At 44.7% G+C, this 25,517-nt stretch overlaps 2 protein-coding genes across 8 annotated transcripts in view; one reads left to right on the top strand and one right to left on the bottom strand.

The window, feature by feature from the left end:
• Positions 1 to 11,568, bottom strand: part of TJAP1 (tight junction associated protein 1) — a 59,315-nt gene extending 47,747 nt beyond the window's left edge. For 3 of the 7 annotated variants that reach the window (XM_075127013.1, XM_075127018.1, XM_075127015.1), the window contains exons 1-2: positions 11,376 to 11,568; positions 10,099 to 10,187 (exon numbers count right to left, since the gene is read on the bottom strand). The gene's annotated coding sequence lies outside the window, so the exon portion shown is untranslated. The other 4 variants (XM_048843572.2, XM_048843573.2, XM_075127017.1 and 1 more) reach the window with 3 other exon arrangements.
• Positions 11,569 to 11,681: 113 nt separating this feature from the next.
• On the top strand, positions 11,682 to 13,422 carry LOC142071438 (uncharacterized). The gene is made up of 2 exons (XM_075126203.1): positions 11,682 to 11,950; positions 12,294 to 13,422. Exons 1-2 carry the CDS (start codon positions 11,882 to 11,884, stop codon positions 13,233 to 13,235), a joined length of 1,011 nt encoding a protein of 336 aa, XP_074982304.1. The 5' UTR covers positions 11,682 to 11,881; the 3' UTR covers positions 13,236 to 13,422.
• The last annotated feature ends 12,095 nt before the right edge of the window (positions 13,423 to 25,517 follow it).

Genomic DNA, 25,517 nt, shown 5'->3' with positions numbered 1-25,517 from the left:
TCCACATTCTGCCTAATAACACAATTGATTGCCTACATTTAGCAGCTAATCTCCCCACTATGCAGGGCAGCCATCAATCAGGTATTCCACCTTAGCTGGTGAGTAGCAAGCACATAGCTACCCTGACAGCCTGAAACACTACCACTTCCCTTTCCCTGCCCTTCTGCCTATCCTGAGCCAACAGCAGGGTGGATTGATTTAAATCACCAAGTGGAAAGGCTTGTATTAAATCTATTTTAAACCAACTTTTCCATTTGTACCTCAGTTATTTTCTAAAGAAAGGTGCATTCTCATTGACATAACCATTAAAACACACTGATTTACAACTAAATAGAGCCTTCACACAAGATTTGTGTGTACATCTTTTTGCTATCTTGGAGGGTACACTATAATTATATACATATATTGAAGCAATTATATAGCTTCATGTTTTCAGGTTCTTATTAATTGTACATTTTTAGTATAATAGAAAATGGCGAATATGTTGCTTATTTATTTACCAGATAACTAGAATTTAATTAATTACACAAAACAGCATATAAAATTTATTTTTATTAAAAACGAAACAGCCTTAAAGTTTTGGATACATAAACTTCCAATCAAAACATGATTCACATTTACAATTAAATGATTTATTAAACAGAAATATTAATTGTAGCAACTGAATTAAACTAATTATTTCAGGTCAGCCTTTGGAAAACTTTCAAATATGCCTAAGTGAATGTGGCTGGAGCTTATTTTCCTAAGTCTCTTGAAAATGAGAGTCTCCTAAGTTATTTAGATTGTCTTTCAACTTTTAAAACTAGTAGATCTCATCTCCTTTCTATTCATAGACTGGAAGAGAAAGACAAGTTTTCCTGCTTTTTCAACTCCCAGTTGATTTCTCAACTTTGAATGAACTAGTGGAAGTGAAAAAAATATTCTTTCTGGGCCTGCAGAAAAGGCTACTGCTGTCAATAGCTGATTTAGCACTTCAACAAACTCTGGTTGGTTGGTTCCAGATGCTTAGCTAGTGACTTCCATCAGTTCTGTGGTATTACTTTCTTTAAATTGAAAACTGAGCCAGTCAAAGCGAAGGTAGGGAGCAGCTGTAAAAATAGGAATATACATAGGCACTGACTCTGTGGGTGCTCTTGGACTGGAGCACCACCAGCAGCCCCCCCCCCAACTCCCCCCAGCATTTGCCACCAGCCAGCAGACCCCGCTAATCAGTACCTCCCTCTCCTTCTCAGCATGCAGGAGGCTTTGGGAGAGAGGGGGAGGAGCGAGGGCACAGCGCATTGGGGAACAGGGCGGAACGGGGCAGGAAGGGGTGCAGTGGGGGTGGGGCCTGTGGCAGAGCCAGGGGTCGAGCACCCCCTGGCACATTAGAAAGTCAGCGCCTATGAGAGTATAAGACCACCCATCTGGGCTCAGTGGATGATCCTGATGAGATATAGGATGGTGTCTCCTGAAGTCAGGGGTCAGGTTCCAAAGGCTGCGATGACTTTGCTAGTCTCTTGCATCCAGTAGCACAACTCCTGGGACCCACACAGGATCAAGTTCTTAATATAGTACATGACCTATTGTGCCATATTTATAAAGCTTAACCTCAAAAGTTACTTTTCCCCCCCAATTGTTTCTTTATATAGAAAAAAGAGCTTTTAACTCAAAGGTTTTGATAGAGGGTCATAGTTTTTTTTATTTAAATATTTTAAGAGATTAGAAGTAGCTTAGGCCTTAACATATTTTGTATTAAATTCAGATTTCATTTTAAACAGGTTTATCTTTGTTTAATTATTTAAATAATAATAAAATGAAAAAAATCTGATTTAAATAAAACATCTGATTTGATTTTTTTAAAATGCTGATTTTTATCCACCCTGGCTAACAGGTTTCCGATTGAAGAGAAGCACTCCTGCACTCCACTCTCTCCACTACCAGCATTCACCACCAGGGCAGCAGACCCTAATTTAGCCCAGCATGAGCCCTCTGCAAACTGCTAATCCCTGTGCCCAGCTGTTTCTCAAATGCACTGGCATGAGCAAACCATAAACGATTTATGGCACGTGGCAGGAAGATTCCTGGCTCCCTGCATGGGCGGGGTTTTGGTAGAAGATCATGCTTGGGCTAATGTTTATATTGCAAGTTGTCAGTCTAGCAATAAATCATCTTCTGTACTATATGGTAATAGAGCTCTCCCCACCCAGCTGGCATCCTGACTACACTGAATCCGATTAGAGCCACTTCAGACACACCTGGGAGGCTTCTTTTTTTTTTTTTTTTTTAGAACAGAAGCACTAACAAGTCAGGGGAAAATTGATACATTTACAAACATAATCTATAAGAATTCTCTAGTCCTGCAGGCTGGGTTTACTTTCAGGAATCAACCCTGCCTGGTGCAAACGACTTCCTCAAATTACATTCCCAACCTGCTGCAAGTACATACATAAACACCTAGTACATACATAAACATCTTCTGCTACTACAGCGCTTTACTAATAATGAAGAGTTACGGCCAAGGAGATCCTTCCAAGCAAAGCTAGTTTTCAGGAACTTGCATAGCTGAACAGAGGACCCCTGGAAAGCTGAGTTATGAATATGGGGACATAAAATATGTTTTTCATATATTAGTCACGCAGACACTTCCTGCTTAGAAAGCTCAAACAGTTTAAAGGGACACTGCCAATTTGAAAAAAAAAAAAAATCACACTTCTCTAATACTGTTGCTCAAAACAGCTCCGATTAAAAATATTTTAAAAAAATAGGACAATGAGATTTAAAACCACAAACCAGCAGGGAGAATCTGGGGCAGCTGAAGCAGCTGCAACTACTTTTAGCCCGTTTCATATCAACAGATTTCAAGTTGACAGCATCCTTTTCATTTTTTAAAGCTTCCCACTTGGCAGGGACACAGTCCTTACCAAGGAACAGCAAGAGTGTTTCAAATATTCCTGTTTTAGGAGTATTTGAAAATTATACTGAGCATGTGCAGCAACACATGCTCAAGCTGCAGATGTGACCAGGAACCATGGAGCACCTACCAAGAGCTGCACATGCTAAAACAATAAAAAAAATTGTTGTCGTAACTACTGGCCTAGTTTAGGGGGGAGAGGGGGGAGCAAGAAACATGATATATCTTGCTTTTAGTAAGATTTTTGACACAGTCCCAACATGGCATTCTCATAAGCAAACTACAAAAATGTGGTCTAGATGAAATTACTACAAAGTGAGTGCTTGACCCCCATATCGAAGATTCACTAGCAAACTGGGGGGGAATGTGTCACCTGGGGTCCTGCGGGGTTTGTCCTGGATCTGGTACTATTCAATATTTTCATTAATGACTTGGATAATGCAATATAAAATATGCTTAAAAAAATCTGCAGATGACACCAAGCTAAGAGGGCTGCAAACTCTTGGGAAGACAGGATTAGACTTCAAATGACCTTGACAAATTGGAGAATTGGTCTGAAATCAACAAGCTGAAATACAATAAAGGTAAGTGAAAAGAACTATACTTAGGAAGGAAAAAAATCAAATGCACAAATACTAAATTGGGAATAACTGGCTAGGCAGTAGTACTGCCGAGTTATATGGGATCACAAATTAAATATGAGCCAGCAATGTGATGCAGTTGCGAAAAACGCTAATATTCTAGAGGATGTATAGGACTGGTGCATAAAAGATAATAAGAGTGATGTATATAAGACATGAGAGGTAACTGTCCAACTCTGCTTGGCACTAGTGTCAACTGGAGTACTGTCCCGTTCTGGGCATCTCACTTTAAGAAGATGTGGACAAATTGGAGAGAGTCCAGAGGAGAGCTATAGAAACAAGAAAAGGTTTAGAAAGCCTGACCTATGAGGAAAGATTAACAAAACCGGGCATGTTTAGTCTTCAGAAAAGAGGCCGGGGGGGGGGGGGGGAAGAGGAGAGGCAGGGGGGAGACTTGAGAGTAGTCTTCAAATACGTTAAGGGCTGTTATAAAGAGGACAGTGATCAATTGTTCTTCGTGTCCACTGAAGATAGGACAAGTAGTAATGGGCTTACTCTGAAACAAGGGAGTTTTGGGTTAGATATTAGGAAATACATTCAAACTATACAGATAGATAAGCACTGGAATTAGGCTTCCAAGGGAAGTTGTAGAATTCCTATCATAGTCTAACCTGTTCTTAAAAGCCTCCATACACCTGTCAGGGATGGTCTAAGTATACTTTGACCTGCCTCAGCGCAGGGCGTTGGACTTGATGAACCCATGGCAGTCAGTCTGAGCCCTGCAGGAAGTCCTACTATCTGACTCTGCATCATTTCACTTCTCAACATTATTCCCTCACGATCACACAGGCAATTGCTCAGAACTAGCTGGGGAAATCACTAGCTGTTTGTTCACTGAACATGGTTACACACAAATGGCTAAATTCTGCCCTAGGATGCATGAATAGTACCCAGTGAAATCCATGGGAGTTGTGTGCACAGATCTCAGGGCTAGAATCCATCCACAGCTCTGGAAATCCTCCAATTTTTCCATGGCCTTTGTAACAGTTCCTGCCACACTCAGACATACACTGCTACTAAATGCTCTCTTACACACACTTCCCCACCACAGCCACTTACCAGGACCTCTTGCCTTATCTGATAGCCCATCTCTCCTGCCCGATTCAGTCAGCAAGACCACATGAACAAGCAGCACACGACCACCTCTAGGTCCTCGGCACAGATGGAGGTAGATAATGGGACAACGGAAATGCCTTGCAGAACAAGAAGGCTTTAGCTGGCATAAAAGCATACCAGATTTCACTAGAATGTCCTTAGAAGAATTCCATCCCCCAGCCAGCAAGGCTTCCAGCACCTCTCAGACTAAAGTCCACTGTTAGCTTACAACGTGGAGGGGCCAAACTCCACACATTCCTTTTCCTTCTAGCAGCAGCTGAAAGAAGCATAGAGTGATGATGTCCCCTAATCACCAAGAATAAGGAGGCCATACCCACAGGTCTAGGGAGGACCCATTCATGGATAAGAGAAAGTTAGCTGCTAGAGGCTGCACTAAATCCCCAAGATTCCCCCCCAAGACCTTCTAAAACCCTCAAATGTTAGGACCAAAAAGAGTGATCTTTAAGGGTCATGATCATAAAGAGGAAGATTTAACAGGCAATGTGACAGGGCAAAGATGTACTGTACCTCTGAGGAACTGCCAGGCTGGATCAGACACGGGGTCCATTTGATTCAGGATATTGCCTCTGACACTGCCAAGTACTAGATGCTTCAGAAGAAGATGCAAGAAAATCATAGTGGGCAGCTATGGAATACCTTCTTCCTCCTCCTTGTAAACCTCAGCATTTAGAGTTGGTTTATGTGCTGAAGCACAAGAGTAATAATTCCATTTAAAATACATATATTATAACAAAAGTAAATCTCTGGACCTTCTCATTCATTTAAATGTCAGATCCATTCTGAATCCTGGTAAACTCTTAGCCCTAATGCTATTATGTGGTAGTGAGTTTCACAGATTAACTATGCATTGTGTGAAAGTATTTTTTAAACCAGTATTAAATATGTTGCCTATCAGCTTCATTGAATTTCTTTCCATTTAACTGAAAAATACAGTCAGTCACTTTAACTTCTCATATGGAGCCTTCCAGGACTCAACACCTAGCACTGGACAGGGCCAGGAATACAGAGCTGATGCAAGTGATATGAATAAAGCATTCCAAGTAACTCTTCATTCCCACCCTGGCATTATGGGACTCACACCCCCCTGGGGCTATGCCTTCATAGCAGTTTGGAAAGCCTTAGCAATCCACTAAGCATAACTTCCAGTAAGACACTCCAGAGTGTATCATGTCATTCCAGACACAAGATAGACTGTGAGCTGCTGCTTCTGGGGCATCCCTGTCTGAGCACATTAGCAATAAGAAAGTACATTGACATGCTGGCAAACAAGAGAATAGTTTCCAAGTCTAAACGTGAGGAAGGGGTAGAAAGGAGAGGAGGAAATTTGAGTCATGTGTAAAGACACAGCCATACAAGAGAGCATGTGAACAGTGGAAACAAATGTACAGATCAGAGACGCTAGGGGCTTTCTTAGAATGCCCTCCTCCTTTAAATAGAACAGGGGTGTAACTTAGGCCGTTTTACAGCAATTTCATAACTCCACAGAGCATGCAGGATAGTGGACCACACGAGTTCCTCCTTCATTCTGAGCATCAGGCCAGTCACACCTTAGTTAAATTTATTTATTTGTAGGTATTTCTATGGTGTTCATCTCCGAAGCGTCTAAGCACCACACAAGCACTAATGGAGGTGCTCAACCCCCTCAATTCCACCTCACTAGGGAGCAGTATTAACCCTATATGTAGCTGAGAAAAGGAGGCAAAGGGAGGCAGTGTCTTTCACAAGTTCACACGATAAATCTGTGCAGAGCCAAAAACAAAACATAGTTCTCCTGTGTCCCAGGCCAGTGCCCTGACCACAAGATCATCCTTCCTCTCAATCCAGTCTATAAAGATACTTCACCTGAGAAAAGTAACATTCCTCCAATGCAGTTACAAATCTGTCTTGGATAAAACAGCAGACTTTATGCAGAGGTACTGGCTCAGGGAAAAAGGACTGATGATTTCACCTTTGTGGCACTGGCCAAGTTGGGAGAAATCTACATTCGCAGCTCTTTGTTGGTCCCTGGATGATATCACTTTGGGAGGGGGTTCAGTTCACTCCCATCCATAGTGAAGAGGTATCCATAACATATTTGGCACTAACTGAAGCCTCGCAAGTAGTCTGAGTAGAGGCCAAGAATCAAAAGCATGACTGTGACAGACTGAACTGTCCTATTCAGGCATCTTAATTTGTATCTGAAGGGCAGAAGCCACAAAACCTTCAGGTGTGGAGATGGGGGCTGGGAGTCACTAACATTAACATATCTGCCCCCTCGTGACAATTCCAGCCTCAGTCCTGCCAACAAGAATACAAGATAAGTCCCCCTTCTTGTGGTGGACATCCTCCCTTTGCTCCACCCCAACTCCATCTAACAACTGACTGTGCCTGCGGGTCTCCTGCATACAGTACGGCAGAAGCAGCAATGGCAGAGGGAACTGGACCCGTATTTGGCAATTCTCATCACGCATACTACTGACAGTGCTAGCCCTCTGCTGCTGAGGAAGCAATATGTGGATTGGCTGTGACCCTGCCCTACAGAATTGTCCCATGCAGCAATGTTTGAAGTGCGGAAACAAATGGAGTCCCCACAACGACTTTAAATGCCCTTTCCCTAAAAATGAGTAAGGCATATTATCAGGAAGCCCACCTGCTGCTACCCAGGCTGCACCTCCTGATACACAATGCCAATCTCCAGGGCTCTCAGGCACCAAGTTTACTTTGAACGGAAGAGTCTTTGGCCGAGCTTGTGAAGGCCTTACTCAACTCAACAACATTTCTGTTTATCTGTAATGCAATAACTTTTGAACTCTGAAACTGATCAACTCCAACATTTCAAGGAATGTTCTAGGTATCAATGGCCAGAACCCTATTGATTCTGGAGAAAATCAGAAAACCGAAGGAGGGAAATGGGGGACACACGAAGCCCCAGCCATCTGACTAGCACAGCCACAGCTTCAAGCACCTCTGCAACTGTGTACAGATCAAACTACTGGTTGATAGCACGCATTAAGACAACAATACCCCTATTTCATATCTTCCTACCCTCCCAACAGAGTTTAACATGTTAACACCCTAAATGACATCTCACAGACAGAAAGAAGAATAATGGTGTGGGGGAAAGGGAAATGGGAGTGCCCACAGCGCTCCTGGTTTGGAGAGGAAATTGGGGTCCCTGATATGGGGGAGGGAGAAATGGGGCACACAGAACACAAGGCAGGGAGAGACTGGTGGACCCCAGTATGGGGAGAGGGGAACAGGAACACAGAGCCCCTAGCACAGGGGGCACATGAGAATGGGGTGCACATAGAACCACTGGCATGAGGGGATATTGGGAGATGTTGTCACATAACACAGGAGAAAATGGAGGGGAACAGAAAACCCCTGCTGTGGTGGTAAGGAGAAAATGTGGGACACTAACAGGCCAAAGCATGAAGAAGGAGTTAGGGGGCTTTGCAGGGAGTCCCCGAAATAGAGGGGACAGGAAGGCAGACAAGGAGTTGTGGGGGCAAAAGGAGGGATGTAAGAAGCCCCCAGTGTGTGTAATAATCTCATCTTGCACAAATTATGAAGCATGTGACCTGCTAGTTAGGGCCACTGGGTAAAGCACAATCATGGTTTTAGTCGATTCCATTTATTCTGCCATTACTGAGCTGATTGTCCTTGCTCCACCCTTAAAAGCACCCATAAGGCAAGGAAGGCCAACTGCCACAATCCTATATTACATGCAGCTCCATATACCACACACTCTCCAGAGGATACCCACCACCATGCCGAAGTGTGTTGCATCAGTTACCCACCCTGAATACAAGGGGCAGATCCTTGATGAAAAGCACACCCTTCCCAAACTCCAGGGCCCTTTTATACTCTGTGCCAGCTGCCATTTAGGAAGACAGGAAAAAGATAGGTTTCAGAGTAGCAGCCGTGTTATTCTGTATTCGCAAAAAGAAAAGGAGCACTAGTGGCATCTTAAGAGACTAACCAATTTATTTGAGCATAAGCTTTCGTGAGCTACAGCTCACTTCATCGGATGCATTCAGTAGAAAATACAGTGAGGAGATTTATATACACACAGAACATGAAAAAATGGGTGTTATCATACATACTTCAGGGTTTGAAATCTGCAAAACAAGCAACTAGCAGAGAGCCACAACTACTCAACACAGTATGTAGAAGTCTGCAATGCATCTTTGATACAGAGGCAACAGATCCCAGAAGTAAGATCCCCTCTTGATCACCAAGTGGCTCGGTGATATTAAAGATGAGAGTAGCCACAGGCTGCATTGTGGAACTCTATAGGCCACATTTAGCAACCCCGAGTGTGTTCCCTGTATATTATATGAGCCACATGGCTGCCTATAAGGAGAGCTAAAAGCAGAGAAAGGACTCCTGATGCTGCAGGCTACACCAGTGAGATTAAATGCTGACCTTACACTCGGAATCTGGTACGCACAGAACACCGTTTAAGTACAGGTACCCAATACTTTCTGTACAGATTCAGTGACAGGTAGAAACGGAAAGGAAGTTTACACTGAAAGTGACTCAAGGGGAAAAGGAGTGAGGAAGGGCAGCACAAGTAAAAAAAAACATAAAATGGAACATCCCATCTTGATCTCCACACATTCCTTACCCCACTGCAGGCAAGCTCAGACATGCACTTGCCTTGGCATTAGAGCATCTAAAACATAGATGCAAAGGATAATTTACTAGAAGGAATTACCTAGCAGATTAGGGAATTACTAAAATTACCTAATTTGAGACATCACAATTATCACAAGAGGCCATGTCTGCACTATGGGTGCTATGGTAGCACAGCTTCAGCTATGCCACTGCAGAGCCGTAGTGTAGAAACTTCCTCCACTGACAGGAGGAGTTTTTCCATCAACCTAGCTGCATCTACACTGGGGGTTTGGGCGGCTCAGCAACAGTGCTCAGGGGTGTGAATTGCTAGGTCAATCCACATTTTAAGATCAGACCAGGGATGAAAGAGATCCTGAGGATTTGTCTGTGCAGCTCCAGCGGGACAGACCTTTTTTTAATTAGGCTGGGATAGCTCCAGCGCTCCCTGGACCCAGTCCACATTGACTCATTTCAGGAGCTATATCCACAGCTACTTCAGCACTGAAAAAGGGGGCTTTAAAGTGCTCATTTCATGAGGCACAAAGAACACTGGTACTGCCCTGGTTCAAGTTAAGTTATTCTGCCTAGTGGCTAATCTTGAATTCTACCCAGAAACTCCCAATCTCTCTTATTAGCACCCTGCAGTTACCATTTCTCCATCTACCATCTCACCTTGGGCCCGCTTTACATAACATGGACCTAATATGACAAGGAGGATGCCCTAGCATGGAGGACCTACAGATGGACCATTTGCTAGGTATGCGACTCACACATTTGCACTCTGGGATTTCAGGATTGAAAAGCAGAGTGTGCTCTGATGTAGCATCACCTCTTTCCTGGCTTCCTTACCTGCTCTCTGCTGTTTGTATCCAAGGGATTCACTTCCTCCTCCTCTGCAGACCCTTTTCATCAGTTCTGTCTCTGGACTGATTCTGATTCTGCAAAATACAGATCTGCAGCTTTGAGAAGCCCTGTCAGGCAAGAAGCAGTCTCATTTTGCGGGGCTGTCTTTTCAGTGGACTCACTCCAGCTGGCCTCTCTCAGACCTGGTCCATTCCCAGCTCAGAGAAACTCACAGCTCACTCACTCTTTTGCCTATTAATGCAATTTCAGTTGGAAATTTTTTTTCCTCTTCCGTTTACAAATCCCGGTGCCAGTGCTCAACCTTTCACTTCTTTCCTACTCCGTTGTCTCCCACTCACACTCTAGACCACATCCAGATGTGGTTCAGTATCATCTGCTCAGCTCTGCTGTTCTCTAAACTTTCCTTTTTCTTGCGATCTGTTCAGATTCACTAACTTTCTTCCAGAAAGTCTCTTGGATGCTGCCTGGTGCCAGGGAGGGTCTCTAGTTGGTAAATGATCCTCTCTCCTCCCCGACCTTCTGCTTTGCCACAGAAACAGTGTTGTTCCCTCTCCCCTACTCTGACTTCTTCAACACAGATAACACAAACTGTCTCAAATTTGCTTCACTTCATTTCCAATTCCAAAGCCCTCTTGTTGTGGCTATCACGGTCTCTCCCCAAAATACACATTGCTCCCCATGTTTCACTCCATAAGGATCTGGTTCCATTCAAACTTAGTTTAGACCTCTCTGGCCCACAAGCAGACCCAGTTCAGTTCTGGGATCTGTCTTCCTCGATTTCCAGACTCAACTGGGTTTAAACTGGCTCAGTTCCACTCTCTTCCCCTCCAGGACTCAGTTCCTGACCCATACACCTCTTCTGTCCCCAATTCAGTACTGGCCTGTACTGGCCCCTGCAGCCCAGCGGTGATTGTCTGGCTCTGATAGTTTTCCTCCCTGGGCTCACGTCTCCCAGTTCTGTTCTGACCGGGTTGGGCCCAACTCCCCCAACACCAATGTGACTTTACATCTAGTTCTGCCCGTTTCCCTCCCCTTTAGCCCGAGGGCGACAAGCTGGGGGCAGAGCCGAACTCCTCCCTTTCTCGCGAGTCCCGGTTCGGATCTGACCCGGATGGGGCGCTCTTGGCGCTCGCGGAGCTCTGACCTGGCCAGGCTGGGCCCTATCCCAGACCGGCTCTGACCTAGCTGGGACCCGGGCGCTCGAAGCCAGGTACGGTGCCGGCCCGGTTGGGCCCCCTTCCCGCCCCGGACTCGGTTCTGACCTGGCTGGGCTCCCTCAACCCCCCAGGGTCCCGGACTGGCTCGGAACCAGTCAGGCTCCGCTCCTCCCGGACTCCCGGGGACTTTACAGCCGGTTCTGACCCGGTTCGGTTCTGTCTCGGGCCCGCCCCAAACTTTGCCCCCGCTCGGCCCGGCCCCGCGCGCTCCGCTTAGGCCACCATTTTGCTGCGGGGTTCGCTGGGTAATCCGGCGGAATCCCCACGCAGCGGCGTAGGTGCGTCATCGAGGGGGGAGGGGGTCACGCACGGCGGAGGAAGAGAGGCGCGTGGTAGATCACCATGGCAACGGGAGGGGGCAGAGCCTGCGCGCTCCTCGTCGGGCGAGTCCCGAGCTGAGACTCGCGGCGGCGGCGGGTTGCTGTGTAGACGCCCCCTGAAGTGCAGCTCGGCACAGGACTGCGCCGGTGTGGGCAGCGCAGAAGCGTCCGCTGCCCACGGGCTGGTGACACCGGAGTCACCGCGTAACGGGGGGCTGCTGGGGCTGCCCCATGGAGACAAGCCCTGGCCGGGAGCAGCTCACCGAGCTGGGCTGTCCCGCGTTCACAAGCATCTGCCAGGTGTCAGGGACCCGGCCCCGGGGAGGGGAGGGGAGGTGGTCGCGGGCGAGGCGATAGCTTTTATTGGGCCAGCTTCTGTGGGTGAGCGAGCTAGGGCCGGCCCACCACGTTTTGGCACCTGAGGCGGGGAGTTCAAATGACGCCCCCCCCCCCCCCCCCAGTCTGGCACCTGAGGCGGGCGCCTCAGTTTGCCTCATGGTAAGGCCAGCCCTGGAGAGAGCCACGCTCTGTAACCCCCTGTTTGTCCTATGACTGCAGGGGGGTTAAGGGGCCGCTCTGCCTTGAATGGTCCCTTACAACATGTGCGAACTACTTAGGCTAAACTATCTCTTCCGCCTTCCAGTTCGCTGTGACGCTTCGCTGTGACGCTGGGAGGCTCGTCTCACTCCCCACCAGAAGCTGGTCTCCGGATGTAGAAGCCCTCTACACCAACATTCCACAGAAAGATGGACTACAAGCCGTCAAGAACACTATCCCCGATAATGTCACGGCTAACCTGGTGGCTGAACTTTGTGACTTTGTCCTTACCCATAACTATTTCACATTTGGGGACAATGTATACCTTCAGATCAGCGGCACTGCTATGGGTACCCGCCTGGCCCCACAGTATGCCAACATTTTTATGGCTGATTTAGAACAACGCTTCCTCAGCTCTCGTCCCCTAAAGCCCCTACTCTACTTGCGCTATATTGATGACATCTTCATCATCTGGACCCATGGAAAAGAAGCCCTTGAGGAATTCCACCACGATTTCAACAATTTCCATCCCACCACCAACCTCAGCCTGGTCCAGTCCACACAAGAGATCCACTTCCTGGACACTACAGTGCTAATAAACAATGGCCACATAAACACCACCCTATACCGGAAACCTACTGACCGCTATTCCTACCTGCATGCCTCCAGCTTTCACCCTGACCACACCACACGATCCATCGTCTACAGCCAAGCTCTGCGATACAACCGCATTTGCTCCAACCCCTCAGACAGAGACAAACACCTACAAGATCTCTGTCAAGCTTTCTTACAACTACAATACCCACCTGCAGAAGTAAAGAAACAGATTGATAGAGCCAGAAGAGTTCCCAGAAGTTACCTACTACAGGACAGGCCTAACAAAGAAAATAACAGAACGCCACTAGCGGTCACCTTCAGCCCCCAACTAAAACCCCTCCAACGCATTATTAAGGATCTACAACCTATCCTAAAGGATGACCCAACACTCTCACAAGTCTTGGGAGACAGGCCAGTCCTTGCCTACAGACAGCCCCGCAACCTGAAGTAAATACTCACCAACAACCACATACCACACAACAGAACCACTAACCCAGGAACTTATCCTTGCAACAAAGCCCGTTGCCAATTGTGCCCACATATCTATTCAGGGGACACCATCACAGGGCCTAATAACATCAGCCACACTATCAGAGGCTCGTTCACCTGCACATCCACCAATGTGATATATGCCATCATGTGCCAGCAATGCCCCTCTGCCATGTACATTGGTCAAACTGGACAGTCTCTACGTAAAAGAATAAATGGACACAAATCAGATGTCAAGAATTATAACATTCATAAACCAGTTGGAGAACACTTCAATCTCTCTGGTCACGCAATCACAGACATGAAGGTCGCTATCTTAAAACAAAAAAACTTCAAATCCAGACTCCAGCGAGAAACTGCTGAATTGGAGTTCATTTGCAAATTGGATACTATTAATTTAGGCTTAAATAGAGACTGGGAGTGGCTAAGTCATTATGCAAGGTAGCCTGTTTCTTCTTGTTTTTTCCTACCCCCCCCCCCCCCAGATGTTCTGGTTTAACTTGGATTTAAACTTGGAGAGTGGTCAGTTTAGATGAGCTATTACCAGCAGGAGAGTGAGTTTGTGTGTGTATGGGGGTGGGGGGATGTGAGAAAACCTTGATCTATGCAGGAAATAGCCCGACTTGATTATGCAAAGAGTTGTCACTTTGGATGGGCTAGCACCAGCAGGAGAGTGAATTTGTGTGGGGGGTGGAGGGTGAGAAAACCTGGATTTGTGCTGGAAATGGCCCACCTGTTGATCACTTTAGATAAGCTATTACCAGCAGGACAGTGGGGTGGGAGGAGGTATTGTTTCATATTCTCTGTGTGTATATAAAGTCTGCTGCAGTTTCCACGGTAAACATCTGATGAAGTGAGCTGTAGCTCACGAAAGCTCATGCTCAAATAAATTGGTTAGTCTCTAAGGTGCCACAAGTACTCCTTTTCTTTTTAAAAGGTCTTACCACCTTGTCTCTGTAACATCCTGGGGCTAACACAGCGACAACTACACAGCATCCGGGACACTGGGGCGCGGCCAGGATGCTCCACCTCCTCTAATTGGCTTCCCCACCTTGGATGAGGGGCAGTTCAGAGCACGTGTTTGCTCAGAGTCCCTCCCCAGACTTCCACCCCCTATCTCCACCGCCCTGTGACTACCTTAGCCCTGCCCTAGAGGCCCTGCTTCCTGGTGGGGGAGGGGAATTCAGCGTCACTAAAACAACCTGAAGGAGGCGGTTCCTTTCTGCTTTGGCCCCTTGGCCTTTTCCCATCTCAGAGATGGGGCTCACATTAGGGATGCTGCGAGGGTCCATAAATCAATTGAATGGGAGGCCATGACACAGAGATATGATTCTGTTACAGTAGGGTTGTAGTCCTGGATGGTATCACAAGCAGAATCTAAGGCACTGAAGCTATGACTCGCATGTACATGCAGGTTTCAGAGTAACAGCCGTGTTAGTCTGTATTCGCAAAAAGATGAAGTGAGCTGTAGCTCACTAAAGCTTATGCTCAAATAAATTGGTTAGTCTCTAAGGTGCCACAAGTACTCCTTTTCTTTCTATGTACATGCAGGAGTCTTTTCCTTGCTGAATGCAGGGCACTCTGGCCTTCATCGCAAGAACAAGAAGCAATTCTGCCTCAGATATTTCCCAACTGTGTCGCTTTAGCAGATGCCTGGGCCGAGAGCATCTTACCCTTGTTATGTAACTAATTCCCAACAAAAATCCTGTCTCCCCTCCCCAGAAGGCTGCACGTCAGACTTAGTCCTGGGGCACATCATAGTCTGTTGCTATGTTATAATGCTATAAACAGAGGATTCTAACCTGCATGTGGGACCAAGTGGGGAGGGAAAGAGATAGGTGGAGAGTGGAAAAATCCACTTAACAAGAGCTGTAGGAGAACTGTGGTCTCCTAAAAGTGCAGGGACTGAGGAGAATGGATAGAGGCAGACAGAATGTGAGCAAGGCCTGTTAAAACTGTGGGACTACCACCAGTAACCCTCACTCCTCACCTGCAACCCCCTGCTATTCTAGTCCTCCGCCCCACCCTCAAGCTCTCTGAATCCTGACCTGAAGCTATTTCAATTTTAGACCAGATAGAATTCTGCCCATTGTCCCTCACTCCTGTACAGCAGCCCTTCCCACCCCTGTTCTTTTTCAGTCCTGAGCATCTACTGAGCAGGGCAAATGGACTGAGCCAAACTGAGATGAGATTTTTTAAGTTGGAAAAAGCCCTCCAGGTATTTGGATGAGACCTCTAAACTTACTTCCTCTGTGACCCTGCCAGGTCCACATCCAAGTGGTGAAAGGCTGGCATATTAGCTCACAGTGCTGCTGAACCCTCAGACAGATTCTCTTCTCTCACAGCTGAAGACAGGGATTCGGCAGAGTTCTGCTTCCATGACCTTGAGATTGTTGTGCTTGGGGAGAAGCTAGAACGTCTGAATCACACCCGGTGTGTGCCTGCTGCCCTGGGCCATGCGTCAGCCAGGGATATTTCAAGAAAGCCTTCAATACTTGTGCCTCCATAAATTCTCAACATCCTCTCTCTGCGCTGGAGTCAGATAACAGGCAGAAGAACAATGGCTCCAAGAATCCAGGCTGCCCATCTGCTCTGTGTTTCCAGATTCTTGCTTCCTCAGCGCCAGCTGATGAAATTTTCATAGCCGATGAGGTTTCTCATTTCCACTGGGCCTTGGAGCCTTCGCAGTTGAGCCTGTCTGAGTTTCTGTGAGTATATGCTGTAGGTGACAATGATTAGAGAGCCCCTTGCTCTTTTATAGACCTTTCAACTTAGGATCTCAAAGCACTTTACAAACATACATTAATTAAGCCTAACAAGAAGTTAAGGGCCTGATTTTCAGATATTCTGAGCACTCACTGCTCCTATTGACTCCTCTTGGAATTAATGGTGCTCAGCACTTCTCAAAATTGGACCCTAAGTGACTTCCACAGTGTCAAACAATGAATTAGAGACCGAGTCAGCAATATAACTCTGAATCCCATGTTATAACCACTATAAAACACTCCCCTCCCAAACCTAAAACCAGTCCTGACTCCTATTACTCTACCCATTATTTACTCCCTCTTGGCTCTCCTATCCCTGTGTTTCTACAAGCTAGGCAGCAGGTTCACCCCTGCACTGGGAGCTGAGGTGTGACATGCTGTGGGGGCATTATGTTATGTTACATTATATTCATTTATATAACACTGTTAATACCAAAGCACTGCTCCCTGCTGGAGCCAGTTGCTCACTAAAGCCTCTGAAGTTCAATTAACAAGCCCCAGGTAATCTAACACTGGACTCCCAATAATCCCTTTATTTTAAGGGGCCTCTGGCTGATGCAACAGCCCCCAACAAATGACCCTGGAAATACATTTGAGATTCTCTTAAATACCAGCTGAATTTATGACCCTCAGTGAAGAGCAGGAAAGAATCTCTTCAAAATACTTTCCAAGTGGCAGCACTTTATATAGACCACTGTAACAGTATAAAAGAGACCCCTGGAGGGGCAGGTGCCACCCTGTGGAGAGATGAATCCCCCTATTTAGTAACGCATTTACAACCTTGACTGGTGATGGAGTGGACATCAGGAGGCTGAGAAGTATTGTCTCCCCACCAGAGAGAGGCAGTGCAGGCTCAGGCTGCTTAGGTTCACAGTCACCCCATGTCAAGCTGTGCCCCACCAGGGAAGCCTGAAATAACAGACTGACTCACTGGCCTCCAACTTTCCTCTGTATGAAGCAAGGTGTCATAAATATAAAGGGAAGGGTAAACCCCTTTGAAATTCCTCCTGGCCAGGGGAAAGCTCCTCTCACCTGTAAAGGGTTAAGAAGCTAAAGGTAACCTCGCTGGCACCTGACCAAAATGACCAATGAGGAGACAAGATACTTTCAAAAGCTGGGAGGAGGGAGAGGAACAAAGGGTCTGGGTCTGTCTGTGTGCTGCTTCTTGCCAGGGACAGAACAGGAATGGAGTCTTAGAACTTTTAGTAAGTAATCTAGCTAGGTATGTGTTAGATTATGATTTCTTTAAATGGCTGAGAAAAGAATTGTGCTGAATAGAATAACTATTTCTGTCTGTGTATCTTTTTTGTAACTTAAGGTTTTGCCTAGAGGGGTTCTCTATGTTTTTGAATCTAATTACCCTGTAAGATATCTACCATCCTGATTTTACAGGGGGGATTTCTTTATTTCTATTTACTTCTATTTTTTATTAAAAGTCTTCTTGTAAAAAAACTGAATGCTTTTTCATTGTTCTCAGATCCAAGGGTTTGGGTCTGTGGTCACCTATGCAAATTGGTGAGGCTTTTTATCCAACATTTTCCAGGAAAGGGGGGGGGGTGCAAGTGTTGGGAGGATTGTTCATTGTTCTTAAGATCCAAGGGTCTGGGTCTGTAGTCACCTAGGCAAATTGGTGAGGCTTTTTACCAAACCTTGTCCAGGAAGTGGGGTGCAAGGTTTTGGGAAGTATTTTGGGGGGAAAGACGCGTCCAAACAGCTCTTCCCCAGTAACCAGTATTAGTTTGGTGGTGGTAGCGGCCATTCCAAGGATAACGGGTGTAATATTTTGTACCTTGGGGAAGTTTTGACCTAAGCTGGTAAAGATAAGCTTAGGAGGTTTTTCATGCAGGTCCCCACATCTGTACCCTAGAGTTCAGAGTGGGGGAGGAACCTTGACACAAGGGATGGAGCCTCCCTGTAGAGATGTTCTCCCCTCTCCTTCCCTGGGACATCACAGGCATGCGGAGGGCACTCAGGAAATACTCTGTCCCCCCACCTGCATTCCCGCTCATTCTGGAGCAGCTTTGGCAGGCTCTGGAGGTGATTCCTGGCTAGTCCTCAGCTGAAAGGCTGGGGCCTCAGTGGGAGAGGAATTCTCATGGGATGGGTCCAAAACAGGAAGTATGTGAACAAAACCTTTGCAACATAGGACATGCACTCTGGGGTAGGCAGGCACAAAGGGATCCTGGGGCATCCAGGCACAACAGGATCCTTTCTTAGAGTGGGACACCCAGATACAGTGGGGTCCCTCCCAGGAACAACAAGAACAGCTAAGCACTTCCACCCTGGAACAGCCAACTATATCCTACCAAGGCACAATGGGACAGCCAAACACACCCTGCCAGCGTGTGCACCTACTGGATCTATACAACTCACCAATAAAACTGCTGCTACCAATGCTGAGCCATATAATTCAACTCATTCTCATATATGGGAGCAAAGTCTGCGGCCCAGCTTTAGCAGCCAATCATATTTATTAAGATAAAACCTTCAGAGAACCCCTATTTGAGTTTTGCAAATAATTTTTGCACCTATCAACTCCAGCAATAATGGCTCCATCAAAAATAGGTTGATTCCCCTTCCTAATTAGTACTTGTATTCTGGTAGGTCCCAAAGGCACCAGTCAGGATTGGATCCCAGTTGTGCTGGGCACAGTACAGCCATACAAGTAGGCCCAGTTTCTTATCTCAAAGAGCATACAATTAAATTCAAGACAAGACTCAGCAAGTGGGTGTAACACATGATCAGTGGGAATGGGGAGGAAGGATGAGGATAACAATGATAAAAACACATGGTTACAATAGATTGCCTTTAGGACAGCTAGATGGTTTCAAGTCATTTAAACATACGTATATAGGTATATTTATTATAAAATATAAATACACAGAAATCAAATAGATCTCAATGGCCCCTCCTCATCATTCACATGACAAATCCCAAAAAGATATGGCCTCCTTGCAAATCGAGCACCACCCAGGTCAGTCACTGAGAAGATGTTTCCGGTGGTCTAACTGTATATTCAGCGTATGTCCATCACTGGCAATCTTATCACACCATTGATGTTTTTGGTCCTCATGTGATCACCGGCCGGCCATATGTAGCAGCATTCCTTGGTACACATGCTTTGGAATTTCATTGGTTTTCCATTTTAATAATATATCCACACCTAGAAACGGACCTAGTGCTTATGAAGGTAGTTGCAGGATTCAGCTTTGAACATCCTTATTTCTGAGCTTTCCCTGCCACTTGATATGGAGCAGCTGATGAAGATGGCAAGAACTGAAAATGTCAATCTGGTGTCCTTCAGCCTTCCTTAGCAGTACATTTCAATTCCGTACAATATCACAATTCTCAGTGATCCCAACTGGCCATCTAACTAGCCATGAAGAAAAGAATATAGCAGACCTGATCGTCTCTTGTCATAGAATATCAGGGTTGGAAGGGGGTCATCTAGTCCAACCCACTGCTCAAAGAGGGACCAATCCCCAGTTTTTGCCCAAGATCCCTAAATGGCCCCCTCAACGATTGAGCTCACAACCCTAGGTTTAGCAGACCAAGACTCAAACCACTGAGCTATCCTACACCTTGTGCAGTTATTTACCCTGGTGCAGACTCTAGGAATACTCTCATTAGATTTGGGTGAACTATAGTTTTAAATTGAGTTGGGGTATTAGCACAAGCAATAGGCCCAAATCAAGGAACCAAAAAAAAATGAGATTATGAGAAAGAAGAGTTGTGTTAAACTTGTAGTGATTCTTCAAAATACCAGACCTGGTCTACACTACAGGTTACTTCAGTATAATTTATGTTGCTCAGGGATGTGAATTATCCACACCCTTGAGTGATGTAAGTTATATTGATCTACGCTCTGGTGAAGACAGCACTAAGGCAGTGGGAGAGCTCCCACCAACACAGCTACTGCCTCTTGCAGAGGCAGGAGTTATTAAGCTGATGGGGGAACTTTCTCCTGTCGGCTTAGAGCATCTCCACCACAAGCACTACAGCAGCACAGCTGCATCAGCACAGCTGTAAGAGCCTTACTTCAGATGTAGCTCCAATGTTATTTTATTTAAGGTTTGGGCTAAAGTAACAGAACTAAAATAAGATAATTGGATACAAGGTGCAGTAAATAATTGGCTATATAAGAAACTCCTTCAGCTGGCCTTAGCTAAGGTCCGATAATTGGCAATGACATCATTTGTTTGTTAAAAGGTATAAAAAACTAAACTCTTAAAGGGTTCATTGCTAATATCTGCCTGACCAAGTTGGAGCTGATCAATGTGGGTCTGAGCACCCCTAGCGTTAGCACATTTGTAAGTATCTTGATCAAATACTTATAAGTGGTTTTGTTACTGTCTGGATGTAATAAACTGCTTATTATTTAGGCTTTTTACACATGTTTACAGCACTTGTATAAATACCATTTGGCCTTTGGATTTAATAAAGGAATTTATGGTTTACTTAGTGTGGTGGTGATACACTCCATCAATAATAATGATTCCAACATTGTGGTGACCCAGGAAGGACAGACAACACTAATTTCAGTTGTTCTAAGTCCTTAGGGTGAAGAGGTAGTGACCTATCTTCTGGGGCCAGTATAGAATTTTCTCCTAAAAAGAAATTCAGTACCATAAGGGGAATAGTGGGAGGTACTTTAGATACCTATGTAAAAGACAGCTTGGTAGACCATGGCAGTGGTCCATTGAATGCCATGAATAAATTCCTGGCAAATCACGGCAGAGGTCCATTGAGTGCCACTGAAATTTTAAAGAGTTGGACTCATGGGTGACCATGAAGAGAACAGTAATTGTAGCTAAACAGTAAATGCAAAAAAGCACAAAGATAAGGTCAGTGCCAAGAGCAATTGGCTGATGACCATGTCACTTTGGAAAATAAGTACATGATTTAAGGAAAAGAGTGAGGAATTAAAGGGAGTGTTTACACAGACATCAAAAACTTTGCAGTGTGCTGGAGGGATTAAGAAAGCTGGTGTAGTAAAAGGACTAGAAGCAACATCAGTAAAATGGGAAAAGAGAGTGCTTGGTTTGATAACGAAACCCAGTTATTTTATGGCAGTATAACTCCCTGCAGTCATGCCCAGTGAAATGCTTAGTAAAATCAAACAAATTATGCAACAGTAGTGACAACAACCACCACTATGCTTCTCCCCCTCTCCACCGCAAGCCTTTATAGCCATTCTGAAGGAAATGGACCCTTCCCACTGAATGCCTCTGTAAAAAACTGATTGTAAATGACAGCTTGTCTCTCTGCCTATAGCAGACTTGAATCATTTTACTATGGACGATTTAGTCAAAATCGCTAAAAGAGGGGTTTCCATTTGAGCGTGACTGCTTCCGAGTGTACAAGTAGGGAAGGATATCTGGGTACAGTTCTCTAAAAAAGTAATAATTAGAGCAATGTAAGGGGTATTGAGCAAAAATGTTTACAAGAAATACAGATACACTTGTGTAATTATGCAAAGTTTAAAAACCTAAACAAACACTCCTTGCTTGTCAAACCCTATTTTGTATATGTGAAATGAATGGGCTTTTAAAAGATTTCACTACAAATCTATTTGAATCTTTAATTTAAAGTTGCAAAACTGACACTTATTGCCAAACACAGGTAGCAGGTGTTATTTGGCTTTGTTATTTAGCATTTAACTCTTTGGGTACCTCAGTGCTTTTTTAAAGTTCAACCTCTTTCTAAATAAGGACTAGAGGACATGGTCTTGACTGTGGCACAAGTGGCCAGAACCAGAATAGTGGGGAGAGACCCTGATTTATTTCCAGTAATAAAGCATCAGCTAAAATAGCTGCAGGAGAAGAATGAAAAATCATACGACACCATGTATCTCGAGCAGCAGGGTGGGGGGCAGCACAAGAGAAGCCATATTAGGAACACTGAGCCTTAAGGAGGCTCTGGGTAATCAGACAGTTACTTTGATAGAAGTAACTGTAAGAACACAACCCACAGTTCCACTTTATGTGAAAAGTGATATGGCTAATATGACTTTATGGCAAATAAAAGATGGGGGTCAAAATATGGAAGGAATGTGCATTCCCACAGAATATGCAGCATATACTAGAAAACGTGTAAAAGAAATGTAAATATGACATGTTATTTAATTAAAATCATATAAAAGCTCCAAAGGGGAGTCAGAGTCTGTTGTGTTTTCTTTTTCTGAGGGCTGTATGCTTTGACAGCAGAAAGCAACCCAGCATCAAGCAACATCAGCGAATATAAGAAATCGAGCTTAACCATTAAAAATCCTATCCGATCCAGTTTTGTTCAGCTATGGTGTAAAGTAAATGTGATGACGGGAGTGAAAAACATATGTGGTGGTGTTTTGTAAATGGAAAAAGAATAATTGTATCAAAACAAACAAATAATATTTTTGGTCAATTGTATAAGAAAATGTAAAAAGAGAAACTGAAATGTGCTAGATTGGAAACGGGTCCAAATAATGGCTTAGGGTTAAATCTATTAAAGAAATATTGTATAACAATGTTCAGTTTATTCATGTACCAGTGTTATTGAATTTCACTAATTTGCATTCCCTGGAGTTTAGTCAAAAATTATTTAAAAACTATTAAAAGGACTTTTAAAATGTATAAACCTGCCAAGGTGGGCAGCAATGAAACCCAGAGGGGACTTACTAGAAATGGTATGGAAGCTGAACTGTTTGGGACTGGTATGTCGCTCTGAACCCAAGCTGACGTATAGAGACAATGTGGGAACATGACCAAGCATTTTAACAAAAGCTAACAGCAGAAGTACTGGATTTATTAAATAAGCAAGTGTTTTAGCAAGAATTAGTATCTAGAGAATTGCATTGCATTTTTAAAAATGAACAAAGCAAAGCACTGATTGAGAAAAAGCTTTTAAGTGTTTTATATGCATCCTGTTGTAAATGATTTTTTAAAAAATTGTAAGATAAAATTAATTTGCTGTCATGAAAGGTAAAAAGCAGAAGTAATGACACATCTAGTATATGGTACATATATGCTGTGAAATCAGCCTTAAGTGACAGAGAAAAGTTAAAAATTCAGTACAAGGGAATACTAATTGGTACACGGTAAGAAATTAACAAAGGTCCCATAAGCCTTGGTCAGAGTGTTACCAGTGAAATACTGGAAAATGCTGCAACCCATATGGTGTGGAAGGAGTGTGTTTTCCTTTCTCACATATTGTTGCAGACAATGACAAGGTCTGTACTGCTGTTTTCACCTGGGGGATACTTACACGTTGCAGGTGTAATGTCTTACAAACAGAGTTGCCAGCATGTAGGTTCACTATTGGGGAACAGTCTCCAAATTGCATAGTATGGTTGAGACACTGGGAAGCTGATTAAGTAAGAACTGCCTATGCTGGAAATTAAAGAGACAAGGGGGTAAGGTAATATCTGGGACTATGCTGTGAGAATGGCAAATATTGTGTGGTGACTGGAAACGACCACTTTCCGTATGGAACCAGCAAATGTTATTTTAATTGGCCTAAGTTCTGTTTCACACCTGAACTTCCCATGGCAATAAATGGAAATAAAATATTTTTGTACTAGTTTTTCATAATGTAATTGAAAATAAAGGCAAAGTTAAAATTGCAGAAAGGTGCTGTAAAGGCAGATCAATCTTATAATGTGGGATTATATCTATGGTGAAGGTTATCATTAGAAGTTTTGGTAATGATCAATATTATTGTGGTGATTGATTCTATACTGCAGAATTTAGCAGTTGTATTAACATTTTGCAAAATTGCAGAAGTCTGTTTGAAATGATTAATGTCCTAAAACCCACATTAGTGCATAGGGTTTTAAGGTGGGGAATGTAGGAATATAGGCCCCCATTAGATTTGGGTTAACTATAGTTTTAAATAAAGTAATAGAAATCAAACACAGTTAAGTATAAGGTGCAGTAAATAATTGTCTATATAAGAAATTACTTCATCTGGCCTTAGCTAAAGTCTGATAATTGGCAATGGCTCCACTTGTTTGTTAAAGGGTATACAAAAGTAAACTCTTAAAGAGTGCATTGCTAATACCTGGTTGGAGCTGACCATTATAGGTCTGAACACCCATGGCGTTAGCCCGTTTGTAAGTATCTTGATCAAATGTTTTGTTACTGTTTGGATGTAATAAATTGCTTATTATTTAGGCTTTTTAGGCATGTTTAGAGCACTTGTATAAATACCATTTGGCCTTTGGAGTTAATAAAGGAACTTATGGATAACTGAGTGTGGTGGTGATAGCCTGCATAAACAATAACTGCAACAAAGTGAGTGCAAAACCTTACCAGATCCAAAGAGTTGCGCTGGTGTGCATCACTCCACAAAGTGCTGGCAGGGCAACAGAAAACAAGGCCTTCTGTAACCATGTGCTCTGGTTACCATCCCCCTCATCCTGGCTCCTACCCCCCCCCCCCCGTTCTGCTCGTTGGTTACACTCACTTGTTCCATCTTGCCTTTAATGAGGCTGCAATCTTGCAATGAGTTCTGCATAGTTGGACCCCTCCACCTTCACAGATCCCTGTGGAGTCAATAGGACACAGCGATCTACCTCCAGAAGTCCAGTTGCAGTACTTGGTAGTTCGTCAGTGAAGGAACTGTGTCTTACTATATGTTTGTACAGTCCTAGCACAATGGGGCTCTGATTTCAGATGGGGTTCTGGGTGCTACTACAATACAAATAGTAAACATTAAAATAATAACTATGTTGCAACTTGCCACTGAATAAAGAACACAGGGAACTGACAAATGGATCCAGGGTGTTAAACTTCAACTACACGGTGAAGCCCTGTCCTGGGCAGAGGCTGGAGGGATTGTGTCTGCCTCAGACAGAGCCTCCAGGGGTTCTGGATCTGTTACCTTTGTGTGAAAACTTGTTTAGCTTGTCCTGCTAATAAAGTGTTTGAAATGAACTGGGTTCAAAGTACACAGGGGTTCTCCTAGGGTTGCCAACCCTCTAGGATTGTCCTGCAGTCTCCAGGAATTAAATACTAATCTTTAATTAAGGATAATGTCATGTGATGAAACCTCCAGGAATACATCCAACCAAAATTGGCAATCCTAGGCATGGCTACACTTGCAGATGTAGAGCGCTGTAAATTAAACCCGCCTTCGTACAGCGGGAAAGCGCTGCAGTCTGTCCACACTGACAGCTGCAAGTGCACTGGCGTGGCCACATTTGCAGCACTCACAGCGGCATTGGGAGCAGTGCATTGTGGGCAGCTATCCCACAGAGCACCTCTTCCCATTCTGGCGCTGTGGCTTGTGGGAAGCGGGCGGGGAGTGCGGCGCATTCTGGGTCCTGTCCCAACCCCCTGTGATGCATCGGTTCGCATCCCAGCATTCCCTTTGCTTCCGTCCACATTTGGCGGTATCTTTCAACGGTTTTTGTACTGCGCTCTCTGTCTTCCCTTTTGGTCTGCGGGAACGGAGCCCGAACTGCTGAGGAGTATGCTGACGAGTCTTGCCAGCGCGTCACG

The sequence above is a fragment of the Caretta caretta genome, chromosome 3, assembly GCF_965140235.1.
Source record: "Caretta caretta isolate rCarCar2 chromosome 3, rCarCar1.hap1, whole genome shotgun sequence".
In the NCBI taxonomy this organism is placed as follows: domain Eukaryota; kingdom Metazoa; phylum Chordata; order Testudines; family Cheloniidae; genus Caretta; species Caretta caretta.
This window is presented reverse-complemented; position numbering and strand designations above follow the sequence as displayed.

Excerpts from the sequence above, each read along its gene's own strand:
- LOC142071438 (XM_075126203.1), top strand. The coding sequence starts at position 11,882 with ATGGAGACAAGCCCTGGCCGGGAGCAGCTCACCGAGCTGGGCTGTCCC. Across the intron at positions 11,951-12,293 it reads CGTTCACAAGCATCTGCCAG|TTCGCTGTGACGCTTCGCTG; the intron begins GTGTCAGGGACC and ends TCCGCCTTCCAG.